At 43.9% G+C, this 25,752-nt stretch overlaps 1 protein-coding gene across 1 annotated transcript in view; it reads right to left on the bottom strand.

Annotated features, from left to right (window-relative positions):
• Positions 1-9,349: 9,349 nt before the first annotated feature.
• The window catches only part of LOC120935490 (oocyte zinc finger protein XlCOF7.1-like), a gene marked incomplete at its 3' end in the record, with an annotated part of 33,750 nt that continues 17,347 nt past the window's right edge, over positions 9,350-25,752 (bottom strand). The window contains exon 3 of the mRNA XM_040347541.1: positions 9,350-10,060. Within this exon, the coding sequence (XP_040203475.1) occupies positions 9,350-10,060 (711 nt within the window). The remainder of the gene's footprint in view (positions 10,061-25,752) is intronic.

The raw sequence follows: 25,752 nt of genomic DNA, 5'->3' as shown, positions 1-25,752 counted from the left end.
ACACTTCCCACACTCAGTACAGGAAAACCTCTTATCTGTTGGAAGGACGACACCGTCCCTCACAGTCTGAGGTTCCTCAGGATAAGAGGAATACGATGGTCCGGCACCGTCCCTCACAGTCTGAGGTTCCTCAGGATAGGAGGAATACGATGGTTTGGCACCGTCCCTCACAGTCTGAGGTTCCTCAGGATAAGAGGAATACGATGGTCCATCTACACTGTGTGGTGCCGGATGGACATTTGAGGTAGTCGGGTTTTCTCCTGGACTATACTGTGTGATGTCCTCATCTTCTACTTTACAGTCTGGAGACAAAGTGAGACAATCCTCTGAGGTTTTCCCCATCTCCCGTCCATCTACTAAAATAGAAATTAAAAGATTTTTACTGGGATAGGCTGAACACCCCCCCGTTCGCAGCAGAACTCCCAAACAGGGGTCATGTTCTAACCAAATTGGTGAACTCCATTGAAGTCTATGGGAACAGAACAGGAAAAATCAAAAGTGCCCATTTTAAAAGCTTATATGCAAGTAATTATCCATAAAAGGGTTATGGGGACCAGGGTACTGCCCTGAGGGACAAGTATTAATAATAGAATTTTTTTTTTTAGGAGCAGCGATTTTAATTATGCTTAAAGTGCAACAATAAAAATAAAAAATTCCTTTAATCACTTAAGCTCCGGAAGATTTACCCCACAAGGCCATTTTTTTGCGATACCGCTCTGCGTTACTTTAACATACAATTGCGTGGTCGTGCGATGTTGTACCCAAATAAAAACGACGTCCTTTTTTCGCCCACAAATAGAGCTTTATTTTGGTGGTATTTGATCACCTCTGCGGTTTTTATTTTGGGCGCTATAAACAAAAAAATGACAATTTTGAAAAAAAATAATATTTTTTTTCTTTCTGCTATAAAACACATCCAATAAAAAAATAAAAAAAATGTAAAAAATCCAATTTATGGCAAAATGTATTCCACATATTTTTTGGTAAAAAAAATTCCAATAAGCATATATTGATTGGTTTGCGCAAAAGTTATCACATATCCAAACTATGGAATATTTTTATGGCATTTTAATAATTTTTTTTTACTAGTCTTAGCGGCGATCAGCGGCAGAAGGGGGCCAGGCCACCTTGTGATGTGACCAGGTGGCCCTGCCCCTTGCCTATATAAGAAATGTCAAAGCATGGAGGGGGCAGATGGTTGAGGGGACTCCCAACAGGCGAGGGCGTTTTTCATTTTTCCTATTCTTTGGGTCGGCGGGTGGCGTGCTTACATCGAGGGACACTGTTTTTCTATTTTTTTTTAATAAAGAATTTGTCAAAAACATTCTCATGTGGTTATTACTTTTGTATACTTTTTCGGTAAATGGGTAGGGGTACTATGTACCCGATACCCATTCACATAGGGGGGGGGTGGGACTTGGGGGTCTTCCAGATTTAAATAAGCTCCCTGCCCGCAGACTCCCACAACCACAGCCCAGGTTGTCGGGAAGAGGCCCTTGCCCCATGAACATTGGGACAAGGTGCTTTGGGGCGGGGGGCAGAGCCCCCCTATACCAGAGAACCCACCCCCCATGTTGAGGAAATGTGGCCTGGTATGGTTTGGGGGTCAATCAATACCCCCATTTCCTGACCTGCGAGGCTGTATGCCCGAATAAGGGTCTGGTATGGATTCTGGGGGGACCCCATGCCATTTTTTTTTGAAAATTTGGGCGTGGGGTTCCCCTTAAAAGTCCTAGCAGATGCGAAAGGGCCTGTACTGGGGGGATCCTATGCCATTTGTCTCTTTATTTTTTTCACCGACACTTTTTTTTTAATCAGCCGTCAGCGGGGAAACCCATTGACAGCTGACGATTCATCAGGTTTTAGGGACACTGTGGTCAGCTTCCTGGCCATGCTTCTTAAAAACCAGCTTACACTGCAACCTGATTGAGCAAAGCTTTGTCCAATCAGGGTGCAGAATGCACTGTGCAGAGCTCAGTGTATTGCAGGGTGTCCGTGGAAGGTGGACACCCTGCAAATTCGGGTGTTTGGCGAATGGCTGAACAGGCAAATGTTCGGCCCGAACCGTTCGCTTATCCCCAATTATTACTAGACATGAGATTGGTTCCCCTAAACCAGAACTCAGTCCACATCAGACAGCTTTGTCTCTGAGGATCTTACAATTCCCCCCTCAAGGTAACTAGTAAATGGTTCCCCTGATTTCCTACCAGATCATTTCTTTATTCATGGACCTTAGTCAGAGAGTGAGGAAACATCGAGAACTGTCTTTTATAGGACTGACAGTGATGAGGGGATTATAGGAAGAGTGCCCACACCCCCTCCCCCTCAATCAATCATCAATAAACACAGGGCTAATCACCATCAGAGGTCAGAGAGTGAGGATGGGGGGGGGGGGGGAGTAATCAAGATGAAGACTGGACTGATCCTGAGAACCACCACCATTGGGTTATTGACTCCTCCCTCGTTATCACTTTCTGTTAAAGGTTCCAAAATGTATCAACATATCACATTATTATCAACAAGTATACTGTAGAGACATTTCCAACCACCCAGCAAACAACAGAGGAAGTAACCCCAGGAGAATTGCTCTATTAGAGGTCTTGCTAGGCCCGGGAATGAGGTAGAAGATTCAAAGAAAATGGGTCTGATGACTAGATTGAGCAATGTCTAGGGTGAAAATCAATATTTTGCTGCCAATTGAACCCCAAAATCTCCATAAATCCTGGAAATACAGAGGACGGGGACATCTCTCTGGTGGGTTCCCATTACTGGATCCATCTGTAGGAAACACACACACTGACTGAATACATTGTTTCTATGTGTTTATCAGATGATGGGGGATCTAGGTGGAGCCTCCATACTGCTCTCTCCTTTACAATAAAGTCTCCTCTTACCTGGTGATGTGAGGGGCGGCTGATTGTCCATCATGACGTCCTTGTAGAGATCCTTGTGTCCTTCTAAATACTCCCACTCCTCCATGGAGAAATAGACAGTGACATCCTGACACCTTATAGGAACCTGACAAACACAATGATACAGTCACCATCCAGACACATCCCTTGTCTGTTACTGGATAATGTCCCAGAATTCTCCTCACCTCTCCTGTCAGCAGCTCCATCATCTTCTTGGTGACTTCTAGAATCTTCTCCATGTTGTGTCTCTCAGGTTTTAGGGAGTCACATGGAGGCACTGTGATGGTCATGTGATCACCTGACTTCACAGGAGAAAATCTCTGTATTGAGGAACCAATAGGAATATCATGTTAGAATCCCAGAATCCTCCTTACCTCTCCGTTCAGGTCTGCGTTTGATTAATAGAGATAAGAGTGATGTCATGTGACCTCCCAGAATCCTCCTCACCTCTCTGATCAGCAGGTAGATGATCTCCAGGGTGAGGTTTAGTATCTTCTCAGTCATGTGACTCCGGTCCTCTATCCTCATTGGTGCCGTCATTTGATCTATACAGATTGTAAATAAAAGTAAGAATTATATGGATGTATTTATCACACAATAATAGGATGTGGATGTGAGGGGGTAATAAGAGGGTTGCTGTACATTTAAATGATAAGTTCACCTTTGGGAACTCATTACATGCTCCACCCGATTTTAGGGCGGAACATTTAACATGTTCACAATGCTGTAAACCCCCCCCCCCCCTCTAGCTGATAATGTTTGGGGGGGGGGCGCTAATAACCAGCTCTATGTGTCCAAATGAACTACAAGGGAGGAGCACAGCAGGGGGCAACAGTTGTTCTCTTGGTTGCCAAGTATACTGTAGTATCCAGTACATGGTATAGAGTGGAAGCAAGCCCCTGGTCCTCTAAATTCCAGCACCGGGCACTGCCAGAGCCTGTGTCATGGGAAGGTATTGGACTGCCACCCCCAGATGCCGAGCTGCTAGGCCACAGGTGTCAAACACAAGGCCCGCGGGCCGAATCCGGCCCTTCGGGCAATTTCATGTGTCCCTCGCACCTCTCCTGAAGCTGCAGGAGAGCCCCAGCCCTCCTCCAGACCCTTACTTTCCGCTTTCAAGAAATGCATCCAGCTTCTTCCCAGTAGCAGCATAAGGAAAGGGGGGTGCACTGTGTTGTAAGGGAGAGTGGAGGACTCAACTTCTGATGGTGGGGTGGCTCTTAACATCAAATGAAAGGGGAGGGGATGCGCTGGACATCTAATCTTACCTATACAACTGGCCCCTTTGAGGCCAATCATAATGCTGATGCGGCCCACAATGAAATTGAGTTTGACACCCCTGTGCTAGGCAATGCTGCACAAAAAGACCTCCTCTAAGAACGAGTGCCCACCAAGGGGTGAAGGACTGTCCTTCATTCCACTTGGTATCGTGAACATTTTTATTTGACCGGTGAGGTGGTAAGAAGGTGATGGTCACCTTCCTTTTCTGTCAGGGGTTACCCCCTCAGAATCCTTCAACTCCACTACCCCATCAGGTGCCACAAAGTCATTCAGTCTCGGTACCTTCTCAGAGACCTCTCAGCAACTCTACTTCCTTCAGAACTCTCAGTATTTTCCTCCCTCTGACACCAATGATGGAACATATTCTTGGGGCTGAGGAATGTTTTCTTCCTCCTGAAAAGCAATGTAAGGGGCTCTATGCTCCATACTCCTGACCCCTGCACTCCATCATTGTGTTGGCTGCATATTGTAACGATTGCCCATTGGCTGCCTGTGTAGTGTAATAATTCCCCATTGTAGGTCATTTATGGTCATTGTCTTGTCTATTTAAGCTCAGTGCTGTTTGTTTAGAGGACTCATTTCCAAAATAAGGAGAATGTTCCGGTCCTGTACGTGGGGAAATGTTCAGACCCTGAAGAGGATAATCTAGGTTTCCACACTATATAGGTGTGTATAATCATCTGCTGGAGATAAAAGACGTCACAGTGACTATGGAGGAAGAGGACGGACATGACGGGGTTACTGGGTGTAAATAGAAAATAAGATCTTATTACCTCCTCTGCTGCCACATCCAGTGATGTCTTCTCTCTACTTCTTCCTATCGACTCACCTCTCACAGGAACATCCCTTTTATACCTGACATCACTTCCTGTCTGTCTTCCATAGAGACTTCCTGTCTGGGTAGAAGTGAGATCACCACCATGAGGACTTCAGAGGAACTACAGCCCCAAGACACATCTTGTAGTGTGAACACGGCCTTGTGCTGTGTGTGTATGTACTGTATATCCTTATAGATGGGTCATCTCCACTCCCACCAAGGGGGAGAGAAATATATTATATCCGGCCTTTTTCAGCCAGGGTTTCTCCAAAGGTTTCTAGGGGTTCCTTGACCGATTAACAATATAAGAGATGATGCCTAGAGTAAAAAGAGACCATACTTGTTAAAGCGGAGGTTCACCCATACCCTACACATTTTACCCTTCGCTTTATGCTCGTTTTGTCTAGGGGAATCGGCTATTTGTATTAAAATATGATCCGTACTTACCCGTTTTCGAGATGCATCTTCTTCCGCCACTTCCGGGTATGGGCTGCGGGAATGGGCGTTCCTTCTTAATTGACAGTCTTCCGAGAGGCTTCCGACGGTCACATCCATCGCGTCACGATTTTCCGAAAGAAGCCGAACGTCGGTGCGCAGGTGCAGTATAGAGCCGCACCGACGTTCGGCTTCTTTCGGCTACGAGTGACGCGATGGATGCGACCGTCGGAAGCCTCTCGGAAGACTGTCAATCAAGAAGGAACGCCCGCTCCCGAAGACCCATACCCGGAAGCGACGGAAGAAGATGCATCTCGAAAACGGGTAAGTACGGATCATATTTTAATACAAATAGCCGATTCCCCTAGACTGAATGTGCAGGAAGCTAAGGGAAAAAAATAAAAAATGGTTGAACTCCCGCTTTAAGATTTAAAGCTGCGTAACTCAGTGAAATGGTGACACACTACAGTACATAAAATTGTTCATAGGTGATGCTTTAAAAGCTTTTACAGGTTATCAGTTTAGAGGTAACATGAACTATGGTTACCTCGTCACCGCTTTTTTGACTGTCGGAATTTGGTGTGACCGTGTGTACGCAAAACAAGCTTGAGGAAAACCGCTTGTGTGTACGGGGCATTATATTCACTGATTTCTTACAAGTGATTTGTATATTACTTGTCTCTAAATTATTTACAACCATTCTTTCATGTGGGGTTGTTTTTATTTTTTGTGAATTTTTTTTTTTTATTGAGTTTCAAGTTTAGATACAAAACAAAGCCTATTGGGCATACCCAGGCTCGGTCCACATACATCACAATAAAACAATGTTATAAAAAATAAAATAAAAAAACAACTCTTAACAGTAGTGCCGTTATTGGCACTAGAACAAAGCTCTATGATCCAGTAGCTACTGAGATTGTTAGAGTATTGTAGGTATCAGCTGCTCAGGGGTAGTAGTAAGCCATATAATACCGTATAAGAAGGAAGTCACAATTATGAGGCATGTGGATTGGACGTGGGTTCAATCGCATACAATATATGTGTTCACCAGGTCTGTTGTAAGGTAATCTACTAATCAGGGGATTCAGGGTCAGTATTGGTAGATAGGTCCTCTACCCAAATGTCCCAGACCTTGTGGAATTTTTTGGAGCAACCTCTCGCTAGATAGGTGGCTTTGTATAGTGGTAAGTTGACATTAATTTATTTTTTTCCACAAAGTTAGGGTTGGAGCTGACGGGGATTTCCATTGGAGAAGAATCATTTTCTTGTGGGGTTGTTTGCAATTTTTTTTAATATTGGATTTTCTCACATATTTTTGTAACGCAATATACACTATATTGTCAAAAGTTTACACACACATGAACTTTAATAAAACCCCAGTCTAAGGCCGTTTCCACTATTGCAACCCCAAAGTTGCACGATTTTGCAGCAATTTTTTTTCCACAATTTTGATGAGACTTGAAGCAATGCCTGTGTATTCTTGAGGTCCTGGACCTCACATCAAAGTGGGACCAAAGTAGTGCAGGGACTACTTTGAAGTCGCTGCGAAATGACGATACTCATCGACAAATGGATGACTGAAAGCTCCCTCAAACTCAACGGATCCAAAACAGAACTACTCACCCTTCACGCAAATAGGAAATCCATCTCTAGGACCACATGGACACCACCCACCATCCTCGGACAAACCATCGCGCCAAACAATAAAGTCAAAAGTCCCGGAGTCATCTTTGACTCAGACATGACGATGGATGCACAAATAGGATCAGTCGTCTGCGGTTCTCATCATCTGCCCCGCATGCTATGTAGACTCATCCCCTTCATCCCGGAAGAGGACACAGCAGTAGTGGTTGGAACTATCATCAACTCACGACTCGACTACGCAAACTCCCTCTACTTAGGATTACCGAAATACCAGATTTCACGTCTACAAGTCGTCCAGAACACGGCAGCCAGACTGGTAACAGGTAAAAAGCCGTGGGAATCAGTCTCCCCGGTCTTGTGGTCCCTCCACTGGCAGCCCGTACAGGATCGGGTGACATTCAAGACACTCTGCCTCACCCACAAATGTATTCAGGGCAACGCTCCCCAATACTTAAGCGAGAAAATAAAACCCTACGTCACCAAGAGCGTGCTCCGGTCAACCAACCAAAACCTTCTCCAAATCCCTAAATCTCGCTACAAATCTAAGGGAGAACGTAGATTTTCGGTCCAAGGACCACGGCTTTGGAATGCTCCACCCACGACCATCCGCTTGGAAGAAAACCATCGGGCTTTTAGGAAAAAACTAAAGACCCACCTCTTCTGAAAGACCTGTACGACGCTGGATGCTAACCGCCTTGAAGCGATTAAGTTCGCATTTGTTGCGCTATACAAGTTACTCACTCTTTGGAATTTATGGGGTACAATTTGTCATGCGACTTTGCAGTTTGAAGTCGCATGACAAGTTGCACTAGCGGAAACCGAGCCTTAGCCTGTAGGGTTCAATATTGAGTTGGCCCACCCTTTGCACCTATAACAGCTTCAACTCTTCTGGGAAGGCTGTCCACAAGGTTTAAGAATGTGTCTATGGGAATGTTTGAAGCGCATTTGTGAGGTCAGGCACTGATGTTGGACGGGAAGGCCTGGCTCACAGTCTCCACTCTAATTCTTCTTAAAGGTGTTCTATCGGGTTGAAGTCAGGTCTCTGTGCAGGCCATTCAAGTTCTTCCACCCCAAACTTGCTAAGCCATGTCTTTTCGACCAACATTAGTGCCTGACCTCACAAATGTGCTTCTGAAAGAATGGTCAAACATTCCCATAGACACACTCCTAAACCTTGTGGACAGCCTTCCCATAAGACTTGAAGCGGTTAAAGTTGCAAAGGGTGGGCCAACTCAATATTGAACCCTACGGACTAAGACTGGGATGCCATTAAAGTTGTGCATGTAAAGGCAGGAGTCCCAATACTTTTGACAATATAGTGTATGTGGGAAATCCATGTTTCTTTTTGGTGTCAATTTCAAACCCTATAAATCAAATACTTTAATTTCCTCCTTAGTCAATTGTACATCACTGGGATTGAATATGCCTTCTCCGGCCCTACATCCTCTCCTCTTCTGGGGATTCTTCTTTGTATTCTCAATCTTTTATTTCTTTATTATATTTTCACACAGTGTCTTAAATTGTGAACACTTGGGGTTTTATTCCAGAGTTGGTATAAAAGGGAACACATTTATATTAAGACAAGCACGGGTTTACTATATCACTTTATTATAACTTTCCATCCGTGTGTTTGGTGATCTCTGATCTCCTTATGAAGTGTTTCTTACATGATGAAGATCAGCCATGGAGTATATCTGAGGTGTATATCAGGGTGTGCTTCTTCCCCACATGAGAGCTGTGATGTCCAGCAACATTCATATAGAAGACATTTCCCACACTCAAGGCACTGAGGCTTCGTACACATGACGGGATCATTTGGTCTGATGGCTGTACACACCATCAGACCAAATTCCCCACGGACAGGATACGCGGTGACGCGGCAACGTGCGCGACTCTGGAAGGTCAATGCTTTCACGCATGCGTCGAATCACTTCGACGCATGCGGGGGATTCTGGCCCAGTGGACATGTCCGATGAGTCGTACTGACCATCGGACATGGTTCCAACGGACATGTTTCTTAGCATGCTAAGAAACATTGGTCCGCTGGAAACCTGTCCACTAGGACGGGAATCCGGTCCGGTCGGCCGTACAGACGACCGAACATGTCCGCGGAAACTGGTCCGCGGACCAGTTTCAGCAAACATGTTCGGTCGTGTGTACGAGGCCTAATACACCGTGAGGGTTGTGTGGGATCCCTGATGTACAGGAAGACAGGACTTCAGTGAGGAACAATTCCCATACTCAGGACAGGAATACGGCTTCTCCCCGTGTGAGATCTCTGATGTGTGTAAAGATGGGACTTCTGTGAAAAACATTTCCCGCACTCAGAACAGAAATATGGCTTAGCATCTGTGTGCAATTTCTCATGTCTGCGAAGATTGCACTTCTCTGAAAAACATTTCCCGCACTCAGAACAGGAATACTCCTTTTCCGCCATGTGAGATCTCCGATGTCTGTAAAGATGGGACTTCTGTGAAAAACATCTCCTGCACTCAGGACAGGGATATGGCTTTTCCCCCGTGTGAGATCTCTGATGTTCAACAAGTGCTGATTTCCGTATAAAACATTTCCCGCACTCAATACAGAAATATGGCTTATCATCTGTGTGCAATCTCTGATGTCTGCGAAGATTGGACATCTGTGAAAAACATTTCCCGCACTCAGAACAGCGATATGCCTTCTCCCCCGTGTGAGATCTCTGATGGCTGTAAAGATTGGACTTCACCGAAAAACATTTTCCACACTCAAGACAGGAATACGGCTTTTCTCCCGTGTGAGACCTCTGATGCTGGAAAAGATGAGACTTTACTGAAAAACATTTCCCACACTCAGGACAGGAATGTGATTTCTCACCGGTATGAGATCTCATATGCACATTAAGATCATATTTATAACGGAAACTCTTCCCGCACTCAGTACAGGGAAACCTCTTCTCTGTTGGAAGGACGGCACCATCCCTCACAGTCTGAGGTTCCTCAGGATAAGAGGAATACGATGGTCCGGCACCGTCCCTCACAGTCTGAGGTTCCTCAGGATTAGAGGAATACGATGGTCCGGCACCGTCCCTCACAGTCTGAGGTTCCTCAGGATAAGAGGAATACGATGGTCCATCTACACTGTGTGGTGCCGGATGGACATTTGAGGTAGTCGGGTTTTCTCCTGGACTATACTGTGTGATGTCCTCATCTTCTACTTTACAGTCTGGAGACAAAGTGAGACAATCCTCTGAGGTTTCCCTCATCTCCTGTCCATCTACTAAAATAAAAAGATTATTACTGGGATAGGCTGAACACCCCCCATCCCCCCCCCCCGTTCGGTTCGCAGCAGAACTCCCAAACAGGGGACATGTTCTAACCGAAATGGTGAACTCCATTGAGGTCAATGGGAACAGAACAGGAAAAATCAAAAGTGACCATTTTAAAAGCTTATATGCAAGTAATTATCCATAAAAGGTGTATGGGGGTCTGGGTACTGCCCTGGGGGACAAGTATTAATAATAATGTTTTTAATTTTTTTTCAGGAGCAGCGATTTTAATTATGCTTACAATGCAACAATGAAAATGATAGATTCCTTTAACCACTTGAGCTCCAGAAGATTTACCCCCCAAGGCCATTTTTTTTGCGATACCGCTCTGCGTTACTTTAACTGACCATTGCACGGTCGTGCGACATTGTACCAAATAAAAATTATATCCTTTTTTCCCCCACAAATAGAGGTTTCTTTTGATGGTATTTGATCACCTCTGCGTTTTTTATTTTGTGCGCTGTAAACAAAAAAAAGGAGTGACAATTTAAAAAAAAAAAAAAAATATATATATATATATATTTTTTTTTTTTACTTTCTGCTATAAAACACATTCAATAAAAAAAAAAAAAAAAGTAAAAAAATCCAATTTATGCCAAAATGTATTCCACATATTTTTTGGTAAAAAAAATCCCAATAAGCATATATTGATTGGTTTGCGCAAAAGTTATCACATATACAAACTATGGAATATTTTTATGGAATGTTCATTTATTTTTTTTACTAGTATTAGCAGCGATCAGCGTCAGAAGGAGGCCAGGCCACCGGGTGATGTGACCAGGTGGCCCTGCCCCTTGCCTATATAAGAAATGTCAAAGCGTGGAGGGGGTAGATGATGAGAGGACTCCCAAGAGGCGAGAGTGTTTTTCATTTTTTCTATTTTTTGGGTCTGCGGGTGGCGTGATTACATCGAGGGACACTGTTTTTTTTAAAAAGAATTTGTCAAAAACATTCTCATGTGGTTAATACTTTTGTATACTTTTTTGGTAAATGGGTAGGGGTACTATGTACCCGATACCCATTCACATAGGGGGAGGGAGGGACTTGGGGGTCTTCCAGATTCAAATAAACAGAGCCCCCCTATACCAGAGCACCCACCCCCCATGTTGAGGACATGTGGCCTGGAATGGGTCGGGGGTCAATCAATACCCCTATTTCCTGACCTGCGAGACTGTATGCCCGGATAAGGGTCTGGTATGGATTCTGGGGGGACCCCACGCCATTTTTTTTTGAAAATTTTGGTGTGGGGTTCCCCTTAAAAGTCATACCAGATCCGAAGGGCCTGGACTGGGGGGGGGGGGATTCTATGCCATTTGTCTCTTAATTTTTTTCACCGATACTTTTTTTTTTTTAATTCAGCTGTCAGCGGGGGAAACCCATTGACAGCTGATGACTCATCTGGTGTTAGGGACACTGTGGTCAGCTTCCTGGCCCTGCTTCTTGACAAACAAAACAAAGTCAGCGCCAAAAATGTCCGAATGTAAGATTACACCTAAAAGCAAATGTAACTAAAAGATGCAAACATATCATGTATTAAAAAATCAACATTGATTGGCAGCTGAAAGGACATACACACCAGGAGTGGTGTGAAAGAAGAAAAAAAATCTGAAAAAATCCTTCAAAGTAGCGCTAAAACAAAGAAGATTATAGGAGTCCCACAATCATAAAAAATGAAAGGTTTATTTAAAACTTGTATAAGTCTCAAAAGCAACAGTCTCCAGGTTGTCAGTTCTGTGATACAACACAGTACAGTGTAAGCTGACCGCTTGTAACTGATCCTACGAACCAATAGACACAGAGTTAAGAGTCACTGAAGCGTGTCTGCACTCCGCAGACCTCTCCCATAGATGGAAAGTCTCACAAGTGATGAGCTTGTGACAGAAGCTGTGGGTACTGTATCGCTCTCTTACCATAACCCGAAGGGATGTATGGGACGTGCAGATAAACAGATGATCCGTCAGCTGTAGAGGGGAGGAAGGACGCTGTCAGACCCCGTGCTGTGTGAACAGTCGCAGCGCGCGCTCCTCTCAGACGAAACAGGACGTCTCACTGGCGCTGAGTGGGGGGCGGTGCTGACCTCACTGATTGATGGGATGGAGGATCAGAAGTTAGGCTATGACAAGCCAACTGAAGCGGAGAGCTGAATGGATACACAGGCGTTCTGGATCGTAAAATCAGAAGGATTCTGTGTAGTAGTCCATATGGAGGTGTTTACTCATTACACTGGCTACAATCTGGAGATAGCTGCTGCCACCACACTAAGACGACATGTATCGGGACTGAGCCCTTCATCAGGTCAATAGGAAGTGGCTGGGAGGGATTAATTTATAGGAGACCGATACCTGTGGGACAGGACTTGGCCGTGCAGTATGCGCCTCAATCATATGTGACTTAGTAGCAACAGCCTGTTTAGTAAAATACATGGACAATATCATATACATAAAACATCTTAAAAAAAAAAAAACTTAAACAACATTAATAACATACAACGCCGAACAAAATGGGGTAAAATTGCAGAAAATAAATGGATAAATGAAGTGAGATGCACGAGAAAAGGAGGGAGGAAGAGGGGAAAGGCTGGAGTAATATGAAACCTGGTAAAGAGAAGGAACATAAAAAATAAATAAAACATGTGTGGAAGAAGTTCTTGGAGACAATGGATAAATCATATGATCTGTAAAATAATTAATAAGCTGATAAGACAATATATGAACAATCTATAGATACTGACTTCTATGGCCACCAGAGCATTTTATGTGGCAACATAGATTCCATATTCTAAAACATGAAATAAAATAAACTAAAATAAAAAGACTCCAATCCTTACAAGAGGTTACTGACTTCAAGACCCTCATTGAGTCCATTAGGAGATAGAGCAGATAATTTAAAAATCCAAAAAGATTCACGTTTACATAACAGAACGAATCTTTCATTATCAGTAAGTGTACCTTCTGGTATGTGTTCAATGGCAAATACCCTAAGGTGTTTGAAATTTTTTCCATGGTGACATTTAAAGTGTCTGGGTACACTGTGTTCATCAGCACCTTTGTCTATTAGACGGCGGTGGTCTCCAATACGCTTGCGTAAAGTACGTATGGTCCGACCGACGTATAACATATTACAGGGACAAATGAGAACATAAATGACGTACTGAGTTGAGCACGTAATAAATTGGTTAATCTGGTAAACGTGACCGGCTCTATCAGCAAACGTGGATTGCCCATGTGCTATGAATTGGCACGTTAAGCAACCACGTTTCTTGCACTGAAAGATGCCTGTGCGATCGTCAAAATGTGCAGTTGCATTTGATGATATATATTTTTTGTTCTTGAGTTTACTCGGTGCCAATATGTTTTTTAGGGTGCGATTCTTTTTAAAGATGATTTGAGGGGCTTGTGGTAGGGTAGGACCCAATTTCGGGTCCATCTTGAGAATATGCCAATGCTTACGGACAATACTCTGTATGGTTCTGTATCTGTTATTAAAATCTGTGATGAACCTATATGTATTTCTATCCGTTTTTTCAGGGGTGCCCTGTGACTTGTGCTTTAGAGGTGGCTTAATGAATTTTTCATGAGCTGCCTCTATAAGCGCTGCGGGATATCCCTTCTCTAGGAATTTTTTAGTAAGGGCTAAACTCTGGTCCTCATAGTCAATGTCGTTGGTACAGTTTCTCCTTAGTCTCTGGAATTGTCCATTAGGTATGTTGTTTGTCCATGATGGATGGTGACAGCTTCTGTAATGTAAATATGCATTACCGCTAGTCGGTTTGCAAAAATTCTTAGTACAGATTTTTTCCTCTTCATGATAGAGGACCAAATCTAAAAACACCAACTCTGAAGGGTCGCAAACATATGTAAATTTGAGATCTAGCATATTGGAGTTGCAATGTGAAACAAAGGCGTGGAATTGTTCCACAGTGCCACCCCAAATAAGCACAATGTCATCGATATAGCGGCCAAAATAAACGATGTACCGTGCATACGGATTATGTTCCCAAATAAATTTCTCTTCCCAGTACCCCATGACCAGATTGGCGTACGAGGGTGCAAAATTAGCTCCCATCGCAGTACCGTTGGTTTGTATGTAAAACCTGTCACGGAACACGAAATAATTGTGTTGAAGGCAGAAATCAGTGATATTCAGCAGGAATTGGGCTTGGTGGGAATTCATGTTTTCATCTTTGGACAGGAAATGTTTGAGAGCTTCCAATCCCACAGTATGGGGGATGGACGTGTATAGGGATACAACGTCTAAGGAAGCCCATAGATAGCTATTATCTTATGAGACCGAGAATAGAGCCCAGCGAAATTGGTACCTCTTCCAATGTACCCCTTACAACTCATACTAACACAGATCATTTTTTAGTATTGTCCCCCACGAATACAGTCAAAGAAAAAAGAAAAATAGACGAGGTAGACGTGGAGGAAGAAGTTGCAGAATCCAACTACAAAAAAGACAGGAAAGAGAACTAATGCAGATGAAATCAAATACCATTAAGATTTTTAATCTCTCATCTCATTTGCTCAACCCAGCTGAACTATCCCTCCTCGAGAAGGGTTTGGGTTTTTCTCCTACTATAGGTCCAAATAAGTTTGGTTTGTTTAAGGACCTTAACAGGTTCATTAGACAACTCACCTTAAAAAGATTTTATATGAAGGACCTCACAGCTTCCACACCAGAGTCTAACAATGAGAGTGTGGCTAGTAACACCACTGACAAGGCTGAACAGGCAGCCATTGAGATATTGATCGACCTTTGGGACGATGGGCTCCCATCTCATACTCCATTCGAGGAATACAGTGCCCCTGAGATTGTACACTCAGGTTTGAGACCTAAATCAAATTTTTTTCCCGCTTCTTGTAAGGGTCCATATATAGAGACATATTATCAGGCCACCTATAGGGACCTTTTGGAACTATGCAATACTAAATCACGCATTCGCTCCAATTTATCTGCTGAAGAAAAAATAGCGCTTGAGTCATTAACAAAGAATAATGCTCTTGTTATCAAGCAGGCTGATAAAGGGGGTAGTCTAGTCATACAAGATTTATCCGACTATGAGGCTGAGGCTTACCGCCTATTAGCTGACGCTAAGACTTATAGCGCCCTCACCGAGGATCCCTTTCCTGCTTTTCAGTCTGAGCTTAAAGCTCTCATTGAGCAGGCAGCTAAAGAAAATCTGTTAGATAAGAACGAGAAACTCTTTCTATTACCTACTGTGTGCAGCACTCCGTATTTCTATCACCTGCCAAAGATACATAAGTCCACCAGCTGTCCCCCGGGTCGACCGATAGTGGCCAGCATGGAGAGCCTCACATCAGGACTCTCACATTATATCGACTATTTTTTGCAACCCATGGTCACGGCACTACCCTCTTATATCAAAGACTCAGGACATATCATTGAGTCCCTCGAACACTACAAGTGGGATAATAGCTATCTATGGGCTTCCTTAGACGTTGTATCCCTATACACGTCCATCCCCCATACTGTGGGATTGGAAGCTCTCAAACATTTCCTGTCCAAAGATGAAAACATGAATTCCCACCAAGCCCAATTCCTGCTGAATATCACTGATTTCTGCCTTCAACACAATTATTTCGTGTTCCGTGACAGGTTTTACATACAAACCAACGGTACTGCGATGGGAGCTAATTTTGCACCCTCGTACGCCAATCTGGTCATGGGGTACTGGGAAGAGAAATTTATTTGGGAACATAATCCGTATGCACGGTACATCGTTTATTTTGGCCGCTATATCGATGACATTGTGCTTATTTGGGGTGGCACTGTGGAACAATTCCACGCCTTTGTTTCACATTGCAACTCCAATATGCTAGATCTCAAATTTACATATGTTTGCGACCCTTCAGAGTTGGTGTTTTTAGATTTGGTCCTCTATCATGAAGAGGAAAAAATCTGTACTAAGAATTTTTGCAAACCGACTAGCGGTAATGCATATTTACATTACAGAAGCTGTCACCATCCATCATGGACAAACAACATACCTAATGGACAATTCCAGAGACTAAGGAGAAACTGTACCAACGACATTGACTATGAGGACCAGAGTTTAGCCCTTACTAAAAAATTCCTAGAGAAGGGATATCCCGCAGCGCTTATAGAGGCAGCTCATGAAAAATTCATTAAGCCACCTCTAAAGCACAAGTCACAGGGCACCCCTGAAAAAACGGATAGAAATACATATAGGTTCATCACAGATTTTAATAACAGATACAGAACCATACAGAGTATTGTCCGTAAGCATTGGCATATTCTCAAGATGGACCCGAAATTGGGTCCTACCCTACCACAAGCCCCTCAAATCATCTTTAAAAAGAATCGCACCCTAAAAAACATATTGGCACCGAGTAAACTCAAGAACAAAAAAGATATATCATCAAATGCAACTGCACATTTTGACGATCGCACAGGCATCTTTCAGTGCAAGAAACGTGGTTGCTTAACGTGCCAATTCATAGCACATGGGCAATCCACGTTTGCTGATAGAGCCGGTCACGTTTACCAGATTAACCAATTTATTACGTGCTCAACTCAGTACGTCATTTATGTTCTCATTTGTCCCTGTAATATGTTATACGTCGGTCGGACCATACGTACTTTACGCAAGCGTATTGGAGACCACCGCCGTCTAATAGACAAAGGTGCTGATGAACACAGTGTACCCAGACACTTTAAATGTCACCATGGAAAAAATTTCAAACACCTTAGGGTATTTGCCATTGAACACATACCAGAAGGTACACTTACTGATAATGAAAGATTCGTTCTGTTATGTAAACGTGAATCTTTTTGGATTTTTAAATTATCTGCTCTATCTCCTAATGGACTCAATGAGGGTCTTGAAGTCAGTAACCTCTTGTAAGGATTGGAGTCTTTTTATTTTAGTTTATTTTATTTCATGTTTTAGAATATGGAATCTATGTTGCCACATAAAATGCTCTGGTGGCCATAGAAGTCAGTATCTATAGATTGTTCATATATTGTCTTATCAGCTTATTAATTATTTTACAGATCATATGATTTATCCATTGTCTCCAAGAACTTCTTCCACACATGTTTTATTTATTTTTTATGTTCCTTCTCTTTACCAGGTTTCATATTACTCCAGCCTTTCCCCTCTTCCTCCCTCCTTTTCTCGTGCATCTCACTTCATTTATCCATTTATTTTCTGCAATTTTACCCCATTTTGTTCGGCGTTGTATGTTATTAATGTTGTTTAAGTTTTTTTTTTTTAAGATGTTTTATGTATATGATATTGTCCATGTATTTTACTAAACAGGCTGTTGCTACTAAGTCACATATGATTGAGGCGCATACTGCACGGCCAAGTCCTGTCCCACAGGTATCGGTCTCCTATAAATTAATCCCTCCCAGCCACTTCCTATTGACCTGATGAAGGGCTCAGTCCCGATACATGTCGTCTTAGTGTGGTGGCAGCAGCTATCTCCAGATTGTAGCCAGTGTAATGAGTAAACACCTCCATATGGACTACTACACAGAATCCTTCTGATTTTACGATCCAGAACGCCTGTGTATCCATTCAGCTCTCCGCTTCAGTTGGCTTGTCATAGCCTAACTTCTGATCCTCCATCCCATCAATCAGTGAGGTCAGCACCGCCCCCCACTCAGCGCCAGTGAGACGTCCTGTTTCGTCTGAGAGGAGCGCGCGCTGCGACTGTTCACACAGCACGGGGTCTGACAGCGTCCTTCCTCCCCTCTACAGCTGACGGATCATCTGTTTATCTGCACGTCCCATACATCCCTTCGGGTTATGGTAAGAGAGCGATACAGTACCCACAGCTTCTGTCACAAGCTCATCACTTGTGAGACTTTCCATCTATGGGAGAGGTCTGCGGAGTGCAGACACGCTTCAGTGACTCTTAACTCTGTGTCTATTGGTTCGTAGGATCAGTTACAAGCGGTCAGCTTACACTGTACTGTGTTGTATCACAGAACTGACAACCTGGAGACTGTTGCTTTTGAGACTTATACAAGTTTTAAATAAACCTTTCATTTTTTATGATTGTGGGACTCCTATAATCTTCTTTGTTTTAGCGCTACTTTGAAGGATTTTTTCAGATTTGTTTGGCCCTGCTTCTTAAAAACCAGCTTACACTGCAAACTGATTAAGCAAAGCTTTGTCCAATCAGGGTGCAGAATGCACTGTGCAGAACTCAGTGTATTGTAGGGTGTCCGTGGGAGGTGGACACCCTGCAAATTTGGGTGTTTGGCGAATGGCCGGGGACGGGGGGAAATCTCTCTGGTGGGTTCCCATTACTGGATCCATCTGTAGGAAACACACACACTGACTGAATACATTGTTTCTATGTGTTTATCAGATGATGGAGGATCTAGGTGGAGCCTCCGTACTGCTCTCTCCTTTACAATAAAGTCTCCTCTTACCCAGTGATGTGAGGGGCGGCTGATTGTCCATCATGACGTCCTTGAAGAGATCCTTGTGTCCTTCTAAATACTCCCACTCCTCCATGGAGAAATAGACAGTGACATCCTGACACCTTATAGGAACCTGACACACAAAATGATACAGTCACCATCCAGACACATCCCTTGTCTGTTACTGGATAATGTCCCAGAATTCCCGGCACCGCTCACCTCTCCTGTCAGCAGCTCCATCATCTTCTTGGTGACTTCTAGAATCTTCTGCATGTTGTGTCTCTCAGGTTTTAGGGAGTCACGTGGAGGCACTGTGATGGTCATATGATCACCTGACTTCACAAGAGGAAACCTCTGTATTGGAAAACCAATAGGAATATCATGTTAGAATACCAGAATCCTTCTCACCTCTCCGATCAGGTCTGTTTTTTATTAATAAAAATAAGTGATGTCATGTGACCTCCCAGAATCCTCCTCACCTCTCCGGTCAGCAGGTAGATGATCTCCAGTGTGAAGTTTAGTATCCTCTTAGTCATGTGACTCCGGTCCTCCTCCATCCTCATTGGTGCCGTCATTTGATCTATACAGGTCTCCTTGTAGACGGATAACTTTGGTAAATGAAAGTAGGAATTATTTGGATGGTATGGGTCACACAATAATAGGATGTGGATGTGAGGGGGGTAATAGGAGGGTTGCTGTACATATAAAGGACAAATTCATCTTTGGGAACATATTATGTGTTCCACCAAATTTTAGGGTGGAAAATATAACATGTCCCCCTCCCTGTACTAGCTGATACTGTTTGAAAACAACGCAGGTGTGTGGGGCTATGCTCATACGGCCATGTCATTTATATACACAGCTCTGTGTGTCCAAATGAACTACAAGCCCCGACTGTCTGCTTGTACTTCTCAATAAACTACCACGATGCTGTGGGAGTTCATTAAGTCTTCCTGTCAGAGAGTATCGGCTTACCCGCGATGTACACTGACATTGTGCAGGAGACCTGCATGGCATCAGAGATCTGCTTTACAGGCTCCTACTACAAAAAATAATAAATGCCAATTTTTTTACCTGCAAAAAGATGTATTATACTCGTGTATAAGCCGAGTTTTTCAGCACATTTTTTGTGTGCTGAAAAAACAACCCTCTGCTTATACTCGAGTGAGGGTCCCACTTACTGCTCTCCGTTCTCTCTGGGGCCGCTTTGATGTGTTACTGCCACCGCCTCTAGAGGTCTGGATTGCGCTAGCGATCCGCCTCTAGAGGTCTAACAGTGGCCTGCAGTGTTTCGGAGTCGCCGTCATTTCTTTGTAGCCACGGCTCAAACCTGACATTACAGTGGACAACGAGAGACCGTAAACAAGGTGAGGCTGCAAGTGGGCACAGTGAAGTTGCAGATGGGCACAGAGAGGCTGCAGATGGGCACAGAGAGGCTGCAGATGGGCATTGTTTACCAGTAGCTGCTGCATTTCCCACCTCCTAGGCTTATACTTGAGTCAATACGTGTTCCTATTTTTTTTGTAGTAAAATTAGGTACCTCAGCTTATACTCGAGTATATACGGTACATTTATTATTTTTATAGAAAGGTGAACTTATCCATTAAGGACTACTGCCCCCATGGGAACACAGTTCATTTGGACTGTTTTCATGAACCCAGAACCCTTTTGGCATGCTGGATCAGAAATTCCTTTTTCTCTGGGATCCTTCCTGTGACATCATGATGTACAGGAAAGGGAATGTGCTGAATGTTGGCCAGAATGGACAGCTATTCAGGATAATTGGCAGCCTGCTGACTGATAGGAGTAAATAATAATAATAAAAAAAATATTGATACTGTCACTGTCACTCTCTGCAGTAAGATATTGGATAGCAGAAGGGTGCTGCTGGTGTAGAAAGCTGTGGAGAGGAGTCTGTTTTCTTCCCTCTAATAGCAGTCTAGTGTGGGTAGGAGGAACACAGCGGGTGGGGGGTTGTTCTCTTGGTTACTGTAGTATCCAGGAAATTCTAGAGACAGACAGTGGGCTCCTGGACCTCTGAATTCCAGCACCGGGTCCTGACAGAGCCTGTGTCATGGGAAGGTATTTGTTCTGCCACCCCCAGATGCAGAGCACTGATCCCTGGGCACCCAACAGGCAATGCTGTGCAAACAGACCTCCTATAATGCTGCATACACACCATCACTTTATGTGATGAAAAAAAAACACATTTTCTGTGAAGTAAAAAACGACGTTTTTGAAACTTCAATTTTCAAAGACGAAGTTGCCTACACACCATCGTTTTTTCACAATGCTCTAGCAAAGCGAGGTTACGTTCACCACGTTTTTTCATTGAAGCTCGCTTCATAACTAGCTTCTGGGCATGCACGGGTGTAAAAACGTCGTTTTAAACGTTGTTTTTTGCTACACACGGTCAATTTCTGTGAAGTAAAAAACAACGTTTTGAAAAACGACACATAAAATTGAAGCATGCTTCAGGTTTTTTTTGTCGTTTTTTACAAGACATAAAACAACGTTTTCCCCCAGAGAGGTGGTAAGAAGGTGATGGTCACCTTCCTTTTCTGGCAGGGGTTCTGTAAGGAGGTCTGAATAGTAAATGCATGTGGGGGGGGGGGCAACATAGCCAAGAGTTCCCCCCTTTATAATCTGCTGGAGATAAAAGACGTCACAGTGACTATGGAGGAAGAGGACGGACATGACGGGGTTACTGGGTGTAAATAGAAAATAAGATCTTATTACCTCCTCTGCTGCCACTTCCAGCAATGTCTCCTCACTACTTCCTCCCGACTCACCTCTTACCCGGAACTTCCTATTTATACCTGACATCACTTCCTGTTTGTTCTCCATAGAGACATTCTATCTGGGTAGAAGTGAGATCGCCACCTTTTGGATAGGGTGACCACATTTCCATTTCCCCCCAAAAAAAACATATTTTTGCCAGACATAATTACGCAGTCATCACAGGATCCTGGAACAAGGTAATTAACTTTGCCTGGATCCTGCGATGCAATCCCGAGTTTGGCTCGGGCTTACCGCTTTTGGTAGTGAAAATTCACCCTAAGCCACACTCGGGAATACCACATGGAAGGTTAATCCTGCATTCTCAGTGTAACTCACTCCTGTTCCCTGCATTCTGAGTGCAACGCACTGGTGAACTATAGGAAAGCTGGACTGGTGAGACAGAACACAAACTCAGTGGTGTTCCCTTCTAAATGTCACATGTCACATTCCTTAACCACTTCCTTACTGGGCACGTATACCCCTTCCTGACCAGGTGAAATTTCAGCTTCTGGCACTGCGTCGCTTTAACTGACAATTGCGCGGTCGTGCGACAATGCTCCCAAACAAAATTTACATCCTTTTTTTTCCCACAAATAGAGCTTTCTTTTGGTGGTATTTGATCACCTCTGCGTTTTTTATTTTTTGCGCTATAAACAAAAAAAGAGCGACAATTTTGAAAAAAAGTCAATATTTTTTACTTGTTACTATAATAAATAGCCCATTTTTAAAAAAAAAAAAAACATTTTCTTCTCAGGCCGATACGTATTCTTCTACATATTTTTGGTAAAAAAAAAAAAATCGCAATAAGCGACTGGTTTGCGCAAAAGTTGTAGCGCTTACAAAATAGGGGACAGAATTTTTATTAATTTTTATTATTATTTTTTTTTTACTAGTAATGGCGGCGATCTGCGATTTTTATTGGGACTGTGACTTTATGGCGGACACATCGGACACTTTTGACACATTTTTGGGACCATTCACATTTATACTGCGATCAGTGCTATAAAAATGCACCGATTACTGTATAAATGTGACTGGCAGGAAAGGGGTTAACACTAGGGGGACATGGAAGGGGTTAAATGTATTCCCTGGGTGTGTTCTAACTGTGGGGGGAGGGGGGTGACTGGGGGAGGTGACCGATCTGTGTCCCTATGTACAAGAGACACAGATCGGTCTCCTCTGTCCCTGACAGGACATGGGTCTCTGTGTTTACACACAGAGATTCATGTCCTTGTCCCTGTAACCGCCGATCGCGAGTGCCCGGCGGACATCGCGGCCGCCAGGCACGCGCATCGGTATCTCAGGAAAGCGGCGGGCACGCGCGCGCCGCCGGCGGGGGTTGCGCGCGCTCTAGTGGCCTGGAAGAGCGGAGGACGCATATATGCATCAGAGATTTAGAACCACCCTGCGGCCGCACATATTCGTACGGCCGTCGGGAAGTGGTTAAGGGTTGGAGTGATCCAAATAGCGGAGCCTCAAGCAAGGTATTGCTGGGCCTTGGTGTATGTCTCACTCCTAATAGAGGGTGCCACCTTAATGTTGAAGCCTGTCCGGGTACGCTCAACCCACTCTGGCGGGAGTGGTACTAAGAAGTGTTACGTTTGGGAGCAGGACTGTTTCCTATCATTACGCCTGAATCTGCTATTCTTCTATCTTCTTCAGCTTTACTTTCCTCACCACAAGTTTACTGTTTTTACCCGGCTGGGTAATAAAGAGCACAGCAAAGAGCACCTGTCTGGACATTCCTTTTACTTCTACTAGATGTACTACACATCAGTTACCCCTAGGAATTCGGAGGAGCCAAGAGGTCACACACTGCCCAAAAATCCAGGAGCTCCTCCGGGGGTAATGCTACACTACAATGCTGTGAAAAAAGTATTTGCCCTTCCTGCATTTCTTTGCATATTTGTCACACTTTAATGATTCAGGTCATCAAGCAAATGTTAAGATGACACAAAGATAACCCGAGTAAATACAAAACGCAGTTTTTAAATGATGGTTTAATTCATTAAAGTGGATGTAAACCCGAATTGATTTTTTATTTTTTGATGTCACAATGTACAGTATGAGATTTCCTATCATCTGTGCCCAGTCTTGCCACACAAGAGTTAATCCAGCTCTGAGCAATCGTCTTTTAATGATCAGTGAAATAAAACGGACTTACAGAGAAAAACCTTAGTCTGTTCGGCCCCCTTGCTGTGAGTGACAGGTTATTTACATATCTCATGCACTAGCCTGGAGACAGGCATTATTTTTTAATTCCCACCCCCACTCCTTTTCTGAAGTCATGTGGTTACTTTTCAGAATTTTGACTGGAGGTTAGTGATCATAGCAGAATTTAGTGTAAGGAATACACAGGAAAAAAAGCATGTTGACAAGGGGAGTGTAAAGGTGGGCGGGGAGTCTACTGACATCACGACTCCACCCACAGAGCTCCAGACAACAGATCCACCCACAGAATCTGCAGTTTTTTAGTTCTTATAACAGACAGAGGGGAGATATTTGACAGGTAAGGATACATGCAGGAGGCATGTATATCCTTATAGATCAGCACTATGGCAGTAGTTTAGAAAGGATGAGAGTGGCTTTATATCCACTTTAAGGGAAAAAAAGCTGTCTGAACCTGCCTGACTCTATGTGAAAAAGTAATTGGCCCCCAAATATAACTGGTTGTGCCACCCTTGGTGGCAACGACTGCAATCAAGCATCTGCGATAACTGGCGGCAAAAAGTCTTTCACAAAGCTGTGGAGGAATTTTGGCGCAGAATTCAGCCTCAATAAAGGGTTTTTCAGCCTCAATAAAGGTCATGCCACAGCATCTCAATCGGATTTAAGCCCAGATTTTGACAAGCCCACTCCAAAGCCTTAATTTTGTTTTTTTATTTAGGCCATTCAGAGGTGGGCTTGCTGGTGTGTTTGTCATTGATCATTGTCCTGCTGCATAACCCAAGTGCGCTTGCGGTCAGGAACTGCTGGCCGGACATTCTCCTTCAGAATTTTCCGGTAGAGCTCAGAATTTATGGTTCCATCAAAGATGGCAAGATGTCCAGGTCCTGAAGCTGCAAAACAGCCACAGACCATCACACTACCACCACCATGTCTGACTGTTGGTATGATGTTCTTGTTATAAAATGCTGTGTTCGTTTTATGTAACGGGACGCATACCTTCCAAAAAGTTCAGTCCACAGAATATTTTCCCAAAAGTCTTGGGAATAATCCAGATGTTTTTTTGGCAAATGTGTTCTTTTTGGTCAGCAGTGGCTTTGGAACTCTCCCATGGATGCCATTTTTTGCCCAGGCTCTTTCTTATTGTTGAATCATCAACACTGATCTTACCTGAGGCAAGTGAGGTCTGCAATTCTTTAGATGTTGTTTTGGGTTCTTTTATAACCTCCTGGATGAGTCCTCGTTGTGCTCTTGGAGTGATTGGTCGGCCAGCCACTCCTGGGAAGGTTCAATACTCTTTCCTATTTTCTCCATTTGTGGATAATGCCTCTCACCATGGTTCACTGAAGTCCCAAAAGCATGGAGATGGCTTTGTAACCCTTCCCAGACTGATAGGCCCAGATTCTCAAAGGGCTTACGACGGCACAACGCCATGTGCGCCGTCGTAAGTCCTAATCTGGGCCGTCGTATCTATGCGACTGATTCTTAGAATCAGTTACGCATAGATATCTATTAGATCCGACAGGCGTAAGGCTCTTACGCCGTCGGATCTTAAATGCAATTTATTTTTTGGCCGTTAGGTGTCGCCTCCGTCGTTTTCCCCGTCGAGTATGCAAATTAGCTAGATACGCGAATTCTCGAACGTACGCGCGGCCGACGCAGTGAAGTTACGACGTTTACGTTAGGTTTTTCCGGCGTAAAGTTGCCCCTGCTATATGAGGGGCAACCAATGTTAAGTATGGCCGTCGTTCCCGCGTCGAAATTTAAAAATTTACGTTGTTTGTGTAAGTGAATGGGGCTGGACGCCATTTACGTTCACGTCGAAACCAATGACGTCCTTGCGACGTCATTTGGAGCAATGCACCCTGGGATATTCTTCGGAAGGCGCATGCGCAGTACGTTCGGCGCGGGAACGCGCTTAATTTAAATACTACACGCCCCCTACCCGCCTAATTTGAATTAGGCGGGCTTGCGCCGGGTGATTTACGCTA

This window comes from Rana temporaria, chromosome 4 (genome assembly GCF_905171775.1).
Source record: "Rana temporaria chromosome 4, aRanTem1.1, whole genome shotgun sequence".
In the NCBI taxonomy this organism is placed as follows: domain Eukaryota; kingdom Metazoa; phylum Chordata; class Amphibia; order Anura; family Ranidae; genus Rana; species Rana temporaria.
The sequence above is the reverse complement of the archived record's forward strand: the minus strand, read 5'-3'. Positions and strand labels throughout refer to the sequence as shown.